The sequence below is a fragment of the Pimephales promelas genome, chromosome 2 (genome assembly GCF_988280905.1).
Source record: "Pimephales promelas chromosome 2, fPimPro1.hap1.1, whole genome shotgun sequence".
In the NCBI taxonomy this organism is placed as follows: domain Eukaryota; kingdom Metazoa; phylum Chordata; class Actinopteri; order Cypriniformes; family Leuciscidae; genus Pimephales; species Pimephales promelas.
Window position 1 is genome coordinate 3,680,942 of NC_142770.1, and position 21,242 is coordinate 3,702,183.

The window sequence follows — 21,242 nt, forward strand, 5'->3', positions numbered from 1 at the left end:
CAGATAATCTTTCTAAACCCATATTCATACCTCTGATATCTTGGAAGAAAATGTTTAAAGGAAAAACTTTTTTCTGGCTGTGCTTTTGCCGTCTGTATGGTAAGTTACAAACTTTGTGGGGTGTTCTGGTAGAAGTTAGTTCAGATCAACAGTAAAACATTTAAATCAGTCAGAAGATGCTCTTGCTCTTATTCCCAGATATTACTGAGATCGAGATGGGACTATTGGAAGTTTTCTACTGTTGTATTAACTTTTGGAACTTATAACACTAAAACAACATTTTGTTTTAGTGTTATAAGTTACAAAAATAATAAAAAAAGTAAACTCAGATATCTGTGTTTTCCACCCGGCCGTATATCTTCTGATGCTGTTTCTTTCTTTCAACTTTCTCAAAGTTTATAATCATTTCAAAACTACCTCAAACTAAAAGTTAAAGCTTCATTATAACAATGTAATGTTGAATGTGTGACTGAGAGACTGTTTCTGTGTGTTCTTCAGGAGTGTTTGCTGGTACAGATGAACTGAAGTCAGTGTCAGTGATGAAGGGAGATTCAGTCTCTCTAAACTCTGGTCTCACTGAAATACAGAAAGATGATAAGATAATGTGGACATTTGGACCTAACGGGCCTCTTATAGCTAAAACTGATGGAGTGAACAATATGATCTTTGATGGTCCTGATGGGAGATTCAGAGGCAGACTGAAGCTGGATAAGAAGACTGGATCTCTGATCATCATGAACATCAGAACTGATCATACTGGAGTTTATGAAGCTGAAATCAGCCGCATCAGCTCATCGTCTACACACAGATTCAATGTTACTGTCTATGGTGAGTAGAGGAACACAGCTCTATTATTATATATTACAGAAGGGGCATTTTATTGTTAAAATTCCTCTTAATACTACTACAAAAAATAAAAAATAAAATAAATAAAAAATCTCTATGACACTTCAATTCCATTTTAAATATTAATTCATAGGCTACTAAACACTGACCATGAGAAAAGCCTCTTCATTCTGACAGTAGGTATTAATAATTCCTTCCTATCACATCAGTTATACGGTTATAATTTTTTATAACCGTAAACCCATGTAGCTCAGTCCAAATGATATTTCATGCAAACTTAGCCACATACTTAAATGATAAACCTTCTCCATAGAAAAGCTTTTGACTGAAACATCTCCATTGACTTCCATTCAAACACAGCAGCTTCTGGGAGCATTTTAATATTAAAACTTTTGAATCCTGTCTTATCCTTTTCTAACCATGACCATTTCAGCTAGGACCTGAACATTTACTTGAAATTGTGTTTGATCGTTTGACATATAAGAGGTCAATGTATAAGGTCAAAATTTGCATTTCTAAAAATCTCACTTGAAAACATTTAAAACAAGCTACAACATTGTGACTTAATTTGTGAGGAGAAGTCGTTTTCACATCAAGACAAGAAAATCTCCATTGCAACAATTAACTGTCTGCTATTAGGAGTTGTTCAAACTAGACAAATTCTTGCTCTATTTTATATCAATATAATTTTTGCTCTATGTTAACACAGACTAGATTGCTGTCTTTCTCGCTGGGAAGTATCTCACAGTTCTTTCAGTGTGTTGTACCATATACAGCTGTATTCAATGGATTACTATTATTCAGATTTACTTTTTACTTTACTTTTTTTTTTTTTTTTTTTTACAGATTGTCATGTCTGTTTTAGGTTGTGTTCATGTTTTCATGTCTTCTATTTTGTAATTTAGTTTTGTGATTCCCTGTTCTAAAATGTGATACCACCACCACAAACAACTCTATGATATATTAACTGTAATTTTAATTATAATTGAGGGGATGGGGGGCATGACGATTTTGGACTGGAATGCAGTCATGTACTTACCCTTTTCATGTGCCTTGTTTTCATTGGTTTATTTGTGTCATGTGTCATGTACTCATTGGTTCTGGATTCATTAGATCTGTCTGTTCATTGGTTGCTTTTGTAATGTGATCCCCATAGTCTCTAAGCCCTTTTTATTTTTTTATTTTTTTCGTCAACAATGTTATGCTGTTTCCATTATATTTTTATCAGTCAAGTCTAGTTCTTAGTTGATCTTTCACATCTTTGTATAGTGGTGGGCAGATCAAGGCTTTGAGAAACACTTAAACCGCAAAAGCGCTATATTGTGTCCAGGCTTCAAAACACTCTGACACCAGTGTCTATGGTGACCCCTATTGATCAGAACAGTGTAAATGCAACAAAATCTCAGGCCAAACATGCAGAAAACAACTTTTACAAATCAATTTTTCTATTTTTATTGAAAGTAAAATAGTTCAAATGCAAATATCTAATTATCTTGATAAAATCAAGTGTCTATATCAGGGGTACTCAAGTTCAGATGCCAAGGGGGCCACATTTAAACCACATGAAATGCGAAGGGCCTTGCTAGGTAAGTCTTGCAAGTCTTTTTGCTAGTCCTTTTTATAGTAAGCTAATACTGAACGTGAAAATAAAAAAATCTGGAACAATAAAGTGGATTAACAGTTTTCTAGCAATATTAATGCAACAAAAAAAAATTAAAAAGTTCATACTCATACATTAAAAATCTCCATGCAAGGTAAGTCTTGCTAGTCTTTGTCCAATTTAAAGTAATACTGGAACATGAAAAAAAATAAATAAATAATGACATTTAAATTATAAGTTTTTTATACTCAGGGTGGCTTTACAAAGTTATTATTATTCATAGCCTCCTACTAATACTAGGCTCACTAGTCCAGTACATCTAACTTTTAGGTTAGTCAGAATTCGCTCAATAGCAGCTTTTACATGATCCATTTTGCATGCGAGCCGTACTCCGTTCCGAACTAAACTGCCAGTAACTGGAGATTTTGCAATAGTGCCGTGAACTCGTTGACGTGATGACAGCTCGTCATTGTAATCGGAGCACTTTTTGCTTACTTTGTTTATAACCCATTTACAATTTAAGTTTTGTTTTTCATGCTGTTAGGACCATCAGCCAATAATTACACTTTGGAGAGTAGAGATGCGCGGATCAGCTTAAACGTCACCAGAATCAGCTGTTAAAAACAAGACAGATATTGTGCTCGAGTCGCGCACGGCGATTTTGTCATTAGTCATTTTGTACCTGGCGGCACACTTTTGGAAACATTGAGGCATGGATGTACACTGTAAAAAACAATAAGTAAAATTTACTTAATTTTATCAAGGCAAGTTTTTGCACTGATATTTTTTGAGTAAATTTCACACATATAATTAAGTAAACTATACTTAACTAAGTTAAGTGAAAGTAACATACGAAATTAAGTAATTTTTACTTGGCTAATTAAAGATTAAGTAATATTTATTCTATTTAATTGAATTTTTCTTAATATAACATTTCACTCAAACAATATAACATTGAGTTAGACCACACTGTTTTAAGTAATCATTACTTGTAGTGTGTCTCATCATGTCTTGTGAATGCAGACCTCAATACTTGGTAGACAATACACAATGACGGTAACATTTGATAGATCGTTTTTGTGTTTGAATGTGTCATTTTAAGTAGAAAATTAATTCCAAATGTCACAAAATGGTAAATTACTAATCCTAACAACAAAAGTAATGATAAAATAGTGTAAACACAGCTGGAAAACAGTGAACAATCAACCTCAATAATTATTCATGGCCCAGTGCATGATGGGAACACCAGTATCAGAAAAGTTTTGTAATTTTACTTAATTTTATAATGTTGATATTTATGCTTTCATTTCTACACGATTGAATTGAGTTCTACTATAGAATTTCCTTTTTTTTAAATTCTTGCCTGAACTAACCTTTTTCGTGTAAATTACATTGTTTTTTTTTCTGTAGTATTTACTTCAACACAAAATCATTTTTATCAATGTACCTAATACAAATAAAACATCTCCAGTTAACTAGCAGAGCATTAATTTAGTTCGCTCTTAAATAAGAGATCTAGCGCTAAAATGTTTTTGAAATCAATCGCCGTTGCGGAGACTCTATTCATTCCTCTATTTAGCCCATAGAAGTCCCATTAAACATTCCACACACATCATCACAGTGATGATGATTATTTTTTTTATGAATAAATCACGCATTGTCCAAAGCATCCTCGGTATAGCCTGCCTACATACGGTAATATTTGTGCAACCTTGGAGCTCAAAAAAAGTGCATTCATCTTTTGCATGACACGAGCCATAAAATGAATGCCGATGGGCCGGATGCGGCCCGCGGGCCGCCTGTTGAGTACCTCTGGTCTATATGTTATTCAATCAATTGTCAGGGTATGTTTTGTTTGTTTAATAAATTGCTCAGGTAAACAGCTATACCAATGTCTAATTAAAACGTCTACAAATATATAAAACGGATCAGAGATCTGGTAAAACCCACAGACACTTCTTGGTTCTGTGACTCTCCTCATGATTCATGGGTTGACAGAGATCATCGCCCCCAGCGGTGCACCTACCTAGGGCTGGACAATAGGCTAATTCAATATCAATTTTGTGATATATTTATTTTCAATAATGTTGATTTTTAAACACATTTTTGATATTACAGGTATAGTGTACATTTACAGGTATTACATTACCGGTAGGTACAGGTACATTACAGGTATGGGCTACATTTATAACAACTAGTTTATGGTTAGACTAGGCTAGTAGCTATCGATAATGTTACACTGACACAACTTAAATTAATGCTCTGAATTCGCAGCTAATATCAAATCCATAACTTTTTGATCAAGTTAAAATTTCCAGGTCAGCCACAAATAATCCCACTACCTTTTAATATCATCTAATAACTAATTCAATGCCGATTTGTTGCTTTGCCCACTTACCACTTCAAGACCATCTGTAAAACATTGCCAGTTCAACGTGCGAGATGAGTGAGTTGCTTGAACTAACATACACAGCAAAGATTGTAGAGCGCTACGCGATCTAGATTTAGATATACACAGACAACATATACGGAAAAAGGGGCGGAGGAATCGATTCCAGATCCAACTACTCCCACCTTACATACACCTAAACCTACCCAACTCCGCCCCCTGATCCCTAAACCCAACCCTAATCCTACCCATCTCCACCCATCTTGATCCGACTCCTCCCCGTGGATCTCATGTACTGCATTGAGGTGCTACTGGATTTATTACACATCCAGAAGAATACATTTGAGTTGTTATAGGCTGGTAATTATGGAGCATAATATGAATAAAGTTGTGACAAAATTATCAGGGAGGAAAAATCTGAGGGGGCACGCGCCCCCTCACTTTGAATGGGCATGACGCCACTGTGTGCAAGGACGTTGAAATAGCAGATGTATGACGTGGCAAACAAACTGTTTTTCCTGTTTTTCTTTAAATTCATAAAGTTGTCATTTAATGAGCATCCTGTCATTCGATAACTCTCATTTCACTCAGCATCTGTGAAGTAGAGCAGGAAGTCCCACCAGTCCTTGTTTAAGAATGACTGGTTTGGGGCGCATGCGTTTTTTTGTTTGTTTTTTTTTTCCAGAAAGGCAACATCGCACCTCTAAAGACATTTCAGAGGATGCTGGGTTATATGGCGTCAGCTACAGCAGTACTTAGATTAGATTAGATTAGCCTTTATTGTCTCCTGACGGAGAAATTCATCTTTGGCATTCGAGATAACAGATGCAACACAATATACATAACACACATAACATGATTTACGTAAATTCACACATAATATTAATGTTAAAAAAATAATATCACACATAACATGATTTACCTAAATTCTAACCCACACACCCTAGTTGATAGTTCAGTATTTTTATAGAGAGCGGTACAAATGAAAATTTAAACCTATTTAGTCTGCAGTTTGGTAACCTGTACCTTCTGCCTGAGGGCATCATCTCATACTCACTGTAGAGGACATGATTCGGATCATTAGTGATTTTCCTTACCGCCTCCTCAAAGAGCTCATTAAGAGTAGTCGGTTGCACTTGCCCAATTATTTTTCCTGCCCTTTTAATCAATGTTTGGAGCAGTGATTTTACTTTAACTGACAGGTTACCAAACCAAACTACAATACCATATCGAACAATAGACACAATAGCTGCCTTATCTACTGGATCTACTTTGAATGCGCCCGCTGCAACGCTGGTTGAATGCTCGAGCGCCTCACCGAGCCTGAGCGTCCGGCGGCATTCGAATCAGAGTAACTCAGAGCTGTGTTTCAGCACTGAGACCCTTGCTGGCGGCCGGCTGGTACCAGCGGGGAGTGATTATGAGACCCGTCTCTTTTCAAAGGCAGACTGGTCTTTGGCCTGTGGTCAGACCAGGAGAAATGCCTTCATATTATAAACTGTCTGGAAAGCACTGAAGCACTTCCTCTCACACTTAAGGGGCCATCATATTCTAGTCCGCTCGGACAACATGTCTGTGGTGTTCTTCATAAATCACCAAGGCAGTGTCAGATCCAGGAATCTCTGCAGACTGATGGAACACCTTTTTGTGTGGGCCCATCGCTCGCTGAGAGCCGCTCATGTACCGAGCCACGAGGACAGACTGTCCAGGGACAACATTCCCCCAGGAGAATGGTCCCTGCACGCCCAAACGGTCCAGTCACTATGGTGCCTTTTCAACAGAGCGGAAGTCAAACTTTTTGCGTCAAAAGACAACGCTCATTGCCCAAGATTCTTTTTAAAGAGCAAGGACGCACTCACTCAAACCTAGCCAGCTGCCCACTATACGCTTCCCCCCCGATCTCACTATTACCACAGGTAATCAAGAGGATCACTCTGTGCTCCTCATAGCCCCGTAATGGGAAAACCAAACCTGGTTCCCAGAGCTGGCGAGGCTGTCGCACATGGCCCCGTGGCCGATCCCGATGAGGAAAGATCTTCTCTCTCAAGCCGGTGGATTGGTGTGGCATCCCCATCCAGAGCAATGGTCTCTGCATGCGTGGAAAATCAACGGATACTCGTTGCGTTGCCAGAAGGGGTCATGAACACGATCTTGCAGTCCAGAGCTCCTTCTTTGAGAAGGCTCTATGCATCTAAATGGTCGGTGTTCTCCGAATGGTGCGCTGCTAAAAGCCTGGACCCACACACATGTGGGATTTCATGGGTACTTTCCTTCCTCCAAGAGTTGATATCATACGTTATATCATAGCGAACGTCATAAGTTGACCTCAGACAACAATATAAAAACATTTGAAAAGCCGGTTCATGACCCCTTTACTTTCAGTCTTATGTTTATTTGATGGTGATTTCACATTTCTTGTCTGTATGAAGGCTAAATACAAATTAAATATTAACAATAATTTATTTGTACCATTTTTATTTCAAAAATATCATATGGTTTTATAGGAGGAGGTTTCAGAGACTTGGCAAAGTTTGTAGGTTCAGACATTCATTGTGGGCGTTCTTGGCAGTTTTTCCTGGCTTTTGTTCATATCGATATAGGAATTATATTGTATCCACCGAAATTAAAAAATATATATTGTGATATAAATTTTGGCCATATTGTCCAGCCCTAGGTTTTTCAAATTAAAGTGTTTTGAGACAGTTATGACATAATGAAGCTGCGTTTACTGAAATCACGTGACTATGGCAGTTTGATACACGCTCTGAACCATTGATTTTGGAACAAAAGATTTGCAAAGGTTTTGAAGCTTCATGAAGCTGTGTTTTGAAATTGCATCACTATCTTTGGATTATTAACCTTGTAATAAACTACACCTGTGTCCTCTACTACACTATTGTCTTTGTTTGCTTCCATGTCCGCTGTTACACAGATCTGACACTTTCTCCTACTAATGACTGTCTCTCTTTAGCCAGTACAACACCAGACACACAAACTTCTCACATTCTCCTTCATGTTCCCCTTCTTCAGATCCTTCTTCTGGTCTTTCCGCTGGTACTGAATCTCTGATAGTGCCGATATCTGCGGCTGCTGCATCTGGATCTCTGTTGATTGTTGCTGCATTTGGGATGATCTGGATCTGCAGGAAACACAGAAAAACTGATCAAGGTCGCAAGTGTTTCCTACTACTGATACAACTGTTAAAATGTATTATATCAATGAATAATTATAAAATTTTATAGTAAATCTCTGCGATGGACCTGCCATGAGACTCAGCAAAAAAAACAACAACAACAAAAAAACGAGTCCATCGCCACAAACAGGGAGCAAAGTGGCCTTCAATCGTGACAGTCTTTATTGAATCTTGCTTACGCAAGAAAAAAAAAAGTGATCAAGCCTCAGAGAGGAAAAAGGCAAACATTTTAATAGTTTGAATCATATTCCATATAGGATACATCACACGATTTAGCAAGTATTCAAACATAACAATCATGCTTGAGCCTCTCAAACTGACAGAGAACCAAAATCAGCACTACTTTTCCAGGGTACAATAAGTAACAAGACTGTAAAAAAAGACATGCACTGAATTTATAGAAGGAAGCAAGCGCAAAAAAAAAAAAAAAAAAAAAAAAAAATTTACCTGGAATGAACAATACATTTAACTAAATTTTGAGTCATGGATAAATTTGAGATGATGCAAAAATAATTATATTCAACAAATCACAGTGATCAAGACATCACATTTTCCTATGTCCGCTCTAATACATCAAACTTAGTACAGTCTTATTTCCTTTAGAATTTCCATAAAAACAGAACAACTTCCTGTTTAAATCTCTTTGACACTAGGCCGGTCCATTCCCACAACACAACATGTATAAAACATTTCAAATCATCTTAAATAAAAAATGAACTTTAACAATATTAGAACTCATATTTTAGCCAAAGGGGAATTTGGTTTTAATGTTTTAACCTTAAGCAAAATAACTTTGCCCATACACTGAGTTATAATGACAAATAAAGATCTCAAACCAAACCAATATAGTTATGTCCTTTTATTTATTGATCAATGCAAAGATGAATGTATAATAATTATGTGTGGCACAAATCCTGGCCATCACAATCTTAAATAATGTATTTTTAAGATGAAAATGGATGTAGTGATTCCACTTTGTTGATTTAATGCATCTATTATTGTTTACAGTTCAGACTCGCGATGAAGAGATAACCTACGCTGATCCAACATTCTACAAAAGAAAAACACAGAAATCGGTAAGATCGTTTATGACTGACATAAGTGTCATTATCAGCAGAATCACATTTAGATGCTTTTAGTGTTTTTCTGTATTAGTGTAAATGGGCTTCCTGATTTTCTTTGTTTAAAATCTATCGATGTTTACAGTAGTCTACATTTGAAGTGGATCAAAAAATGTCAATCAAAGTTGTCCTCAGACAAAAACTGGTATTCAAAATTCAAAACTTGAATGCTACGGTGTCCTTTTTTAGTGAATGTGAAGTCAGATATTTGAAGTGAATCAAAACCTTTCAGTTTAAGTGGGTACAAATTACTGTATAAGTTGTGAATTGAAAAATAGAACATTGTATTAAGCATTTCTGAATGACGCACCAGTTCCATCCAATGAGTGAGACCAAAAACATCACTTCCGGTAAACTGGCACCAAATATCACTATGGCCCAGTTTACACCTGATGTGTTTTGGTCGATAGGATTGCATGTAGACGAGGTAGACTCATACTTGTTATACCCATGGATTCAATCCATCTCTTTTGTCCACTTTCAACCGCTTTTAGTGATAGAAGAGTGTTTGGTACGTTTTTCATCTATATATATATATATATATATACACAGTATATGATAACTTACTTGCGTCTCAGAGCATGCAAACGGACAAGACACGTTATCTTGCATTCAGAGCTGGAATGCCTGCTTTTTGAGAACGGTGTAGATTATGTTGTAAACACAAAAAACAAGAACTCATAGAAACTAAATTAATCATTAATGGACATTAATATTTAATAAGGGGTTGTTGCCAAAGGAAGTGACTGTTGACTGTTTTTTTTTTTTTTTTTTGTGGTTTAAAGGTTCACTATGTACGATTTTCAGTCACTGTTTGTAAACACAAGTTAATTCAAACATGGCCCATCCTTGCGTATGGAAAACCGCAAGAATTGCTGCAGCAATTGCTTTTTTTTTATCATACATAAATTATATTTTTAGGCCTATTTGAAAGAACATTTGTTCTAATATTTAGATAACTGGCTGAGACAATTTAGACATCTTTAGTCTAACTCGCTAATTCACAATAATTACGTGTCATCATAAGGATGTAATTATAGTGCCTAGCAATGTGTTACAGATAGCAGTCAATAAAGAAAAAAGCCAGATTAGCAAACTTTTTGCGTAGAGACACGACACCTTGAAGGGATACTTCACCTCTGGAAAGATGAATGTGTATTTTGAATGGGTCATTTTGGATGTAGAAGAAATGTGAAATTATTTTTGAATTTGGAGCTTTCTAGTCAGAAAATGTATTTGGCGTGATGCATCGGTGGCGTGATTACGATGAGCGACACCTGTGAGACGCACCGCTCACATATCTCTCACAGAGGAGCGGGAATTTTCTTAGCAATGTTAAAACACACATCCACCGATCACTTGTTTAGCGTTCATGTAAACACTACATTCACATTCAGCAATCAGAATGAATAAAGTTAGATTGAAACAAAAGCTGTAATTTACATGTAAACAATGAATGGCGACTGCAGAAAGCAAAAGCTGAATCTCGGATATCGACGGCCGGACATGTCCAGGAAAAAGAGGACGGTAACCCCTAAAGTTACTACTCGGCTTTCTCCACAGAACAAGAGCCTGCTAGCTTAGCTTCCAAAAAAAAGATGTGTAATCCCAATTCTCCATAATGCATCCGTCTGCGTATTCAGTACCTGCGTCCATATTTTCCAAAAAGTTTCTGCCTGTGAAATCAAGCGCACTGGCACTGATCTGTGATAGGTCTGTTAGCGCATTAGGCCCAACCCCCCTATGGGTGTGTTTGAAAAGGTGGGAACCAGTGCTTGTAGTCTTTACAGAAATCCCCCTTCTTACACTTCCTCCTACAATGACGTAAAATGGCGATTTTTTGCGTCATTGTAGGAGTAAGTGAAAAAGGTAAATTGTGGATTTCTCTCGTCTCAGGGGAAAATGAGAGAGTGTTGCACGGCCATTCAATAGTATGACTGGGTTTCTAACAATGGGAAGCTTAATGCAAATATAAGGAGTGTCCCTTTAAGGCTGGCCCACACAAAAAGATTCACAATCGTATCAGATTTTTAAAAATATGACAAAAAAATTCACGATTTAACATTTTTGTTTTGTGTTTGAAATGCTGTGATGTGACCAAGACACGCTATAGCCAGACCTTCACTAACGGCAGAAGGTCTGGACTCTTTCATTGGTCAAGGGCCATCCAAGAGGGAGTTTGACTGACATGTAATGCAACCAGCCACAGTTCGTTTTGTTCCGTTCCAGGTCATGTTTAGGAGCGTAAAAATGTAATGACAATATTTACAATTTGTATGTTCTGTGTGTGTTTTCTTTCAGAGGGATAAACAGGAGGATGAGGTGATATATGCAGGTGTTGTCAGCAGACGTTAATTAAACATGTGAGGCTTTTTTCTCATTATTGATGTTCTTATCAATGAGTAGCATACTCTAGCTAACTCTAGCTGAGTCTCAATGCACAATAGAAAGCCAGTATTGCAACCAAACTGTTTAAGATTTGAAAGTGTTGCTCATGCTTACATGCACTGCATTAGTAGCAGCTTATGGCCATGCAAAAGCTTTACCTGCATTTTTACTGTTTTCTGAAAAGTGGAAGTCTGTGGGAGATAACTAAAGTTACACAGGGGATTAGTTAAAGCAGATTACTGATATCCGCCATTTTGTACGCAGGTTAAGAGCATGACACTTACACGGCACTTCTGAACACTGCCATCAACCAATTTCTTAAATGCATGTAAACTCTGAACATTCATTTGACTTATTCCCAAATATGTTTTTATTTGTGTGTAATTTTTTTAATTTTTATTTTTTATTTTCTTATTATTGGTTTCCTGCATGTAAATGTGTGTTTTTTGGTTATAGTAAAGGTTAAAAGCTCAAAATAAATCGCAGAGACAGTTGAGCATCATGGGACATTATCCGGAGTTTCTGACTTTGAACATTTACTTGGGTTATGAAACGCAAAACTCATCCACATTTACCAGATATTTATTCTACATTTACTGAAATTAACACACATTGATGGGGAGAGTGCAAATTTACATGCAGTGGTGTGAATAAGTGTTGGCACCCATGCTAAAGTTGCCTAAAAAGAGGAATAAAAAAATCATCTTTTGGATTTTGATCTTAATGCCTTAATTAGAAAAATGAGGAAAACTCCAACCTTTAAGGACACCAATTTTCTTAGTGAATGAATAATGTATCATAAATAAATAAATGTTTTTCCTTAAAATACAGGGTGCATAAGTCAGGACACCCCTATGTTAAATTCCCATAGAGTCAGGCAGATTTTTATTTTTAAAAGCCAGTTATTTCATGGATCCAGGATAATATGCATCCTGATAAAGTTCCCTTGGCCTTTGGGATTAAAATATCCCCACATCATCACACACCTTCCACCACACCTAGAGATTGGCATGGTTTTACTTCAGTTAGCCTAATAGCTGGTTTGATTTGCATTGAAAGATGATCTTATGGAAAGTACCCCATGGGGGCCAAAACTTATTCACACCACTGTAGATAACATCATCTCTATGGTACTGATGTTAGAGCTCACATGGAAACGGCTCAAATATTTGTTCACAAGTATTTATTTTAAGCAGGGTATTTTCAGTTTTACTCTGTGTATGTTCACAAAATCCTAGCTGACGTTAGAGGTACTCAGTGCATTCAGATCAAAAGTCACTCATCGATATACATAAATCTGCAGAATAACAATACATGTTTAATTTCATGATAAATATGAGCAACAAACAGATGTTTTTGGTGTATTTTACAGTATTGCATTCAACAAACTCAAACCACAGAAGGCCTCAGTTTCAGATCTGGAAATAAATTTGGTTTCATCCGTTGAGAACATGTGTGTGAGAATGTGTCCGTACTGGACTTTTGTGGTTAATGTGCGTCAGTGTTTGCTCGTCTTGAGGTGTGAATAGTGTGAATGTGTGTTCCTGTAAACAATGTGTGTTTCTGTGAATCTTGTGGGGTTAAAAATCAACAGTTTTACTTCCTCTTAATGGAAAACATGATGCTTTACTGCTAAATAAAGTACAGAATGGAAAATGTTTGATCCAAATATGCTCAAATATATATATAAACAATGTGTCATACACTGTGAATGTGATAAGATTGATATTTACAGTAGCAGCATTTGCATCTCTCTATATATCCATGGCCTCACACTCATGATGTGATCCTGCAGATAAGTGTTAGTTTCAGTGTTATTTGCAGCTCCAGCAACACTTTATGTTTTTAAGAAGATAACACGATTCTTATCATCAATCCTACGTACTTCATCTATCTTTTTAGCAAACACACAAACCAGTGAATCATTTTAAAAATAAATGCAATGCCTTATTTACTGCCAGTTGCAATATTGATTGTGTTTGCAATTTTTTCAGTGCATCATGCATAAGTGATTTGATTTTGTTTTCATTTTGGGGAGTTTCTTACTTAAAGTGATAACATTTTTCATTAGCATAATTGCTTGAAACATTAAAGGGTTAGTTCACCCAAAAATGAAAATTCTGTCAGTATTTACTCACCCTCATGTTGTTACAAACCTCTTTGTGTTTATTTGTTCTGCCGAACACAAAGGAAGATATTTGGAAAAATGTTTTAATCAAAAAGATCTCATTCCACATTGACTATAGTAGGAAAAAATACATACTATGGTAGTCAATGGGGAATGAGATCTGTTTGATTAAAACATTCTTCCAAATATCTTCCTTTGTGTTCGGCAGAACAAATAAATACACAGAGGTTTGGAACAACATGAGGGTGAGTAAATACTGACAGAATTTTCAATTTTGGGTGAACTAACCCTTTAATATACTCTAAGATTTTTGCGTGAAAGAGAAATATTAAAATGTGTTATACTCTGTGCATGTGAAAAAAAAGATGTGCATCTCTCTCCATGGCCTCACACTCATGCTGTGACCCTGCAGATAAGTGTTAGTTTCAGTGTTATTTGCAGCTACAACAACACTTTAACACTATTTTGTGCAGATTTTTATCATCAAGCCAAGGGTCATCTATCTTTTTAAAAAACAAGTGAATCATTTGAAAAATAAATGCAATGCCTTATTTACAAGTGATAACATTTTTCATTAGCATAATTATTTTAAACATTAATTTTTTTTTCAATCACTAGCAATGTAGCATGACAGACGCCACCTGCCTGAATCATGTCACGTGACTGCTCTAAAAGAAAACTTTTTTTCAGCAGATAGTGAAAAACAAATCTATTTTACAGTGTTTAAAGCACTGTTTTACTTGTGTTCGCTTGCAAAGATCTTTTGACTGATTCAACTATTATGACTGTGCCAATGTCGTTTACACAGAGATGAAATAATAATAAAATAATAATTAAAAAACACTTTTAATTAACATATATATATTTATATATTTGTTTGATTTTTACAGCTGTTTGGGGATTGTTTCATAGCGCCAAAATCTCTTTTTTACTTTACAGTAGGCCGAAAGGCCTGATATATACTTATTGTCTACTTATAATTTATTACTTTAACAGTTAAACTAATCAAAAGCAAAATAAAAATGTGTGTGTGTATTACATGATACAAATGTTGTATTTTTGACCATTTTTAAAGTTTAATTATATTTTTGTTTTTGAAATCCACCCCTCTGCTGGGATCATCAGTATAATCCTTTTTTTTTTATTCCAATCTTATTAAAAGGTTCTGAACACAAAATGATGATTAGATCCAGATCAAAACCAAGGCTGCATTTACACTGCAGGTCTTGATGCCCAAATCCGACTTTCTGACTAGATCCGATTTTTTTGACGACACGCTACATCTTTTAAAAGTGACCCATATCCGATTTTTGCATTTACACTATACACTGCTGAAACTACCAAATGCAGACGTTCTGAGCCGGGAAATTAAGTAAAACAGCACGAAATTCAATGGATGCAGATGCGAATAAAATTTTCAGTGTTTTCACATATGAATGAGGCCTGAATCTGATCTGAGAAAATCAGAATCCATGCGTTTTTTTCCTGCTTACACATTCACCGGTCATATCCGATCTGTGCCACACAAGAGGAAAAAAACGGATTTGGGTCACTTGAACCATGCAGTGTAAACGGGGCCAAAGATTGGATTTTGTGATCTAATTTTATTTCTGAATCTTTTTTGATGTTGTTGTTGTTTTTTTGAACAACCCATTTTCAAGATTTGATCCAATCCAATAGCTGAGATCTGATCAATTACTATCTGAACAACTGGCCCCTGGGCCCGGTTTTTCAAAAGTAATCCACTAGGATTTTGGATAAAGGATTGGATCAAATCTTGAAAATGGGTTTTTCAAAAGAAAAAACGGATTACATAATCGGATTAGATCACGTAATCCAATCCTGGTTTTGATTCGGATCAAACAGTTTGGGTTTTTCAGAACTTTTTTGTAGGATTTGGATCACTTTGATCCAAAAAATCTGGATTAAACTGATCCCATCAGAAGAGTGGATTCAGCGTGGATTTCATGCAAAAAATGTAATGAAAACTTTAAAAATGTATCAAATAATCCTATATTTGGATCATGCAGTATCTTACAAGATATCCTATTTATTCATAAGTTTTTATTTTATTTGTTCATCCGTCAGGCTACAGTGATTAGGTAGGCTTAAACGTATTCAGCCTTTCAGTATAGGCCTACAGCAAATTAGAAAGAGTTTGGTCTCAGAAAATAATTCCCCAAACAGCTGTCAAAATTGACCAAAAAATAAAAATTTTATTCTGTCAATAATTGATATATATATTCATCACAATCGAAAATATTTTTGTTTTTAGAATATTTTTTTGGTGATGCATGTAATGATTACAGAATAACCCAAAAAAATGCAAAGAATGGCAATCTCTGATTTTTGAAATCCAAAACAAATCCAAAACAGAATCCCTTGTTGCACATCCTGTTTGCTCGTTCTGGCAGAATGCAGGAGGTTGGACAGTGGGACAGAGAGGGACAGTGCTCTTAGTAGCGATGTTGTGCAGGACAATACAGGCAAGGGTTATGTTGTATGCTTTCTGTGGTTCCGCTCTCAGGTAAATATACACCTGAGATAAATATTTATTAGATAAATATCCTAAATGTACAGTGTTGGCTGTTGCTCTTTACATATATATAGTTCTACATTGTGATTTCCTATCCTGTTTCACTGGTTATCCAGATTTGGTGATCCTAAAAATTTCCTATCCGGATCAGAATGATCTAATCCGATGTTGCTTTGAAAAACTGGCTAAAAAGTAAGCTGGATTACGTGATCACGGATCGCAAAGAAAGGGATTACTAAATCCGGATTAAACCTTTTGAAAAACTGGGCCCTGGAGTTGGAGTGCCATAATACCACGTGTTAGACTGGCGCTCTCTAGTGTTCAAGAATACTATAGCTCTACTAATAACAGACGGGCCAATATAAATAGATCTTACAGAGCAACAAATCAAGTTTGAATCTAATTTTAGGAAAATGTTTTTAAAAAAAATTACCAAAACTAAGTCGCAGATTTCATGATATTTTATTTTTCAAATTCAGGTCTAGAATGGTTTTATCTTCAGTAAAGAGTCATTCACAAATAGATTAATAATGACCTTCAACACTCACAGACAAAGAATTAGTTTGGTTTCAAATGACTGTCAGTAACGGTTCACTTCATTCAGGGCTCTTTTGGTTCTCTGAAAGTGAAAATCTGCTCAAAAAGATGCATGGTCAGACATTAAAGGGACAGTTTAAAAAATAATTTAAAAAAAATAACAACACTCGGTAATCATTTACTTGCTATCAAATGGTTACCCACATTCTTAAAAAAAAAAATGTTGTGTTTAGCAGAAGAATGAAATTCATACAGGTAAAAACACGAGTGTGAGTAAATGACAGAATTTTCATTTTTGAGTGAACTATCCCTTTAATGAATCATTCAGACTGAATCGCGAATCGAATACCGTTCTGCTGACCCTTTTGCTCAACACGTAGAAAAGAACCGAATCAAAAGAACAATTCATTCACGAATCTGATTCTAATTCTTAACAGCCGACAGAAAATTCCAGACACTTTACTGGAGAAATAAGGAATTGTCTATTAAATTTATAAAGCCATAGGGCTAAATACTTTTTTTAATTTCGACAGAGAATATGAGTTTGATTTTCGGTACAGTTTAAATCACTTTACAAACATAAATACCTCTTCAGAAATAACGGTCGCTTTTTGAGCATACATTTCCCTTAGTGTGTTTAGCCTAAGTAAGACCTTTGCAAACGATTTATGCACATTTTTCAACTCCAAAAGATACAAAATCTCACCTTGAGATCCTGATGGCGTCAACCAGACTTCTGAGGGAATGATGAAGATCTGCACCGAACTTGTTCTTCAGCTTTGCCACCAGTCAAAGTGAGGTTTCAGAGTCGAACGTTCCGTGTGGTTTCTAATGCTTGTTTACTAGGCTAAAGAGTAGAATCAACCATGAATCTGCTCGGATCCCTCATTCGTTCCTTCCAAGCATAGGGTTCCAAGTCTGTGGGAATTTTCCATCTGTTTGTCATCTATCAGGTGAAAATCGTAAATGTGCTCACTTTGTAGGCTACTTGCAAATTGTAACTGTGCAATATTATTTTTCAAGATTAAATGTTAATTAATCCACCTAAAAAGTGTTACTTTCCAACTTCTGCTCAGAAAAGTCTCTTAAATCGGTTTTACAACTCATGCGGAAGTCCATAACTTTTGTTGCCGAGATGCAGAACGTGTGACGTCAAGCGAACATGGCGGCACGCGGCGAGATGTGTTGGTATGGCAAGCCATTTTGACATACACAAATGTTTTTACTATCCATTAATTCATTTTGGGGAAAAAAAAGCAAAAAAAAAAAAAAAACATCCCATTTGGCAAAAAAAAAAAAAATAAACAAATAAATAAAAAAAATTAATTCATTTTGGATTGTTTCACAATTTTATTTTGACAAATCATAGGCTAAATTTAATTCATCAGAATTCAAGATATCTGCAAAATAATTGGACTAAGAAATCTGTTTGAGATATTGAATTACTTTATGATTAGTAAAAACTAGGGCTGTGTGATGGCCTCAAAATTATATCACGATATTTCAAGAATATTTGGTATAATGATATAATGACGATAGGCCTTTAGATTTTTTTTAAAATAATTATTATTACATTTATCTCACCTAAATGTTTGCTCACTCATTGCATGTTTACAATGGGTCATTTTGTTAAGAGTTTACACTGCACAAGGATGCTTGATTTCAATCTTTATATTAAATTGAAAAAAGTAGCAAAAACATATACTAAATAATAAAGATACAAATAAAGAGTGAAAAAAGTGAAAAAGAGTCAAAACTTTAAAAGTTTTTGGATAGGTCTAACACTAGTATTCAGAAATACTACAGAAACTGAATAAGGTAATCAAATGTAAAATAGTCTTTTATTCCTGACTAAATTAAGTACATTGGCTTTTTAAATACAATTTTTAAATACATTTTTTGTGGTTTTGACGACAACATTATGACAGACAGAAGGCTGCTGTCACTTTTAGAGATAATGCATGGATTGGTTTGATTTTATAATCTGTGTGGATTAATTTAGACTACTAATACAATCTACATGCTAAAGTAAATCAATGTTTGTGGGGGGAATTTCCTGCATTATAAGTGATACACCTTCAGGAATTATTAAAATACTATTGAAGTAGCTTCTTTTTAGGTACTAATTCCTGACCAGAGGCTGCTCTTACGCTCAGACAGGTGTTGTTGTTGTTGCGTAAATGCGCCATACGTCATTGTGTCGCTATATCATTTGATATCGCGATATGACCCTTTTTTTTCACGTAAAAAATGTATATTGGTGTTGTTATCATGGCCGGTATGATATGGCATACCCCAGTCATAAACCAATTGAATCTGTATTAAGTCATAAATATCTTCAATCAACGCATCACACGTTAGCAAAGGTAATTAGAGATGTATATCTAAATTGTACTTGAAATTCCTTTTTTTTAATCTCATCCCCCTCACCAGAGCTAACATGAATCTTTACCCAAAACTAAAATCCCAAATGAAATTAACACGGGCACCCGTTGTCCAGTTACTGTACAAGACACATTAAGGCCCGTAGACTGATATAAATTTTATGACCTATAAGGAATTTGCAGAGAGTTGTATGATCTTGCTGAAAAGGAGTAATAAAACATTTTAATCCATATATTCTATATATAACCATTTAATAAATGTATAAACATGTATTTTCCCATCTCATGATTTCCCTTTTATGTGGATTGGCCTATATATTCATTCTCTATTAAACTCTTGGATTAAAGTTTCAGCATTCCATGTGGTTAACCAAAATCATATGTGTGTTTAGTCTCTATAAACTCCAATCTTCATCCCCATTTGTTAATTTACATTACATTTTGCTAATTTTGTTACATTACATTTTGCTAACTATGTGACGCATTAGTATTCTAGAATCTTGAAGATTCTTTTCTTAAACACCCAATGAAGGGTTTTTGTTTAAAGGCCTGCCAGAACAAAGGGTCTTAAAGAAATTCCTTGCAAAGGTAACAACTTCTTATTGGCACACACACACGCACACACCCACCCCTCCAGAGGGACATATTCATCAAATCCTGATGTGAAGATGATGCTGAACTAGAAGTTTTCTAAGGACCCCCAAGCTTGTGCAAGGCTGCAGCCTTGTCTTTCCATTCGCCAAAGATCCTCTGACTTCAGCTAGTTCTCTCTCATCAAAACAACATCAGCAAAGATCAACTGGAGCCTCAACAAATTGCACCAGGATAGTTTCATTCAAATGGGTGAGACATGCAAGTATCAAACATGAAAAATGCAATACTAATAAGAAAATAAAGTAATTATCAGCAAATTATATGCAAATCAGTGTTTGTGGTTTGGAGGACTGAAGTTAATCCGTAATCATTAATAACCCAACATGTGTTCTGTCCTATATTTACCCAGTTGAGTTATATTTCACTGGAGTTATTTCTGATAATAAATTCAATAATTGCATGACAAACTGAAAGATTCTAGTCAATATGGAAAAATCAGATCTGTTTTTATTGACATTATCACATTTATAATTCATTTCCTTGTTGGGAAATGAGAAACATTTTCCTTGTCAGAAAAATGAGCTGCCAAGTATTTATATATATATATATATATATATATATATATATATATATAAAATCAAAACTCAAACTTGCTTCATACAGACTTTGAGCAGATGCAACAAGTATCATTATTTCACAGTAAAAGCATTTGATGAAATGGAGACTTTCCTTTATCAATAAAAGTAACAGAAAAATATAAAATCAAATAAAACGCAATTTAAAAGAGATAAACAGCATAAATGAAGTAATAACTTTCATAACAAATTCACAGCTGTTGTAATTAAACACAATTTGTTTTTCACAAGAACACAAAAGATCTTCCAAAAACCCACGACTTTAAAGCAGTCTTTTCCTTGGTTGCTAAAGAAAAAGGAGTCGGAGAATCTGACATTATTTTAGATATGACAAAATAACTCAGATTACATATTTTCATTCATGAGGTTAGCACCATGTTCTAATAACATATACTACTGTATAAAAATGTGTAGAAATCGTACAGAAACATTTTTTTGTCAAACTAAAACCAGCAAGCATCAGTGCTTGATCATTGATCAATATGGATATCAAAACAACAGAGTTTTAATTAATGAAATTATTCCTGTTGAAAAGCTACACTCAATATCACTGCCATATCATACCGTCCACGATAACACCAATATACATTTTTACATGATAAAAAAGTGTCATATCGCGATATCAATAACATAGCGACACAATGACGTATGCCACATTTGTTTTTTTCAACCCAACTTTGGGTCAAATATGGACAAACCCAGCCATTGGGTTAAATTTTTACATTACATTTTTAACCCAACATTTGGGTTTCTCCATATTTGACCAAAAGTTGGGTTAAAAAAAACAGCATTTTTAGAGTGTATGAAAAAAAAAAAATATTGGCTCTTAGTAGCTCTTTACCAAAGATGAGTTGCCGGCTCAGGGATGCTGATCCTCCAAAGGCTGTCCGG

General features: G+C 35.3%; 1 protein-coding gene and 1 long non-coding RNA gene across 3 annotated transcripts in view; one reads left to right on the top strand and one right to left on the bottom strand.

Annotated features, from left to right (window-relative positions):
* Window positions 1–17,874, bottom strand: part of LOC148995721 (uncharacterized) — a 29,200-nt gene extending 11,326 nt beyond the window's left edge. For both annotated transcript variants that reach the window (XR_016146991.1, XR_016146990.1), the window contains exons 1-2: window positions 17,445–17,874; window positions 7,839–7,974 (exon numbers count right to left, since the gene is read on the bottom strand). This is a non-coding gene — a long non-coding RNA (uncharacterized LOC148995721). The remainder of the gene's footprint in view (window positions 1–7,838; window positions 7,975–17,444) is intronic.
* On the top strand, window positions 51–11,555 carry LOC148995722 (uncharacterized). Its single transcript, XM_089121663.1, has 5 exons — window positions 51–99; window positions 499–828; window positions 7,866–8,006; window positions 9,037–9,104; window positions 11,451–11,555. Exons 1-5 carry the CDS (start codon window positions 51–53, stop codon window positions 11,502–11,504), a joined length of 642 nt encoding a protein of 213 aa, XP_088977789.1. The 3' UTR covers window positions 11,505–11,555.
* Window positions 17,875–21,242: the final 3,368 nt, after the last annotated feature.

Coding starts and splice junctions, on each gene's coding strand:
- LOC148995722 (XM_089121663.1), top strand. CDS start 51: ATGTTTAAAGGAAAAACTTTTTTCTGGCTGTGCTTTTGCCGTCTGTAT. Junction 829..7,865: donor ATTCAATGTTACTGTCTATG/GTGAGTAGAGGA, acceptor CCCCTTCTTCAG/ATCCTTCTTCTGGTCTTTCC. Junction 9,105..11,450: donor AAAGAAAAACACAGAAATCG/GTAAGATCGTTT, acceptor GTTTTCTTTCAG/AGGGATAAACAGGAGGATGA.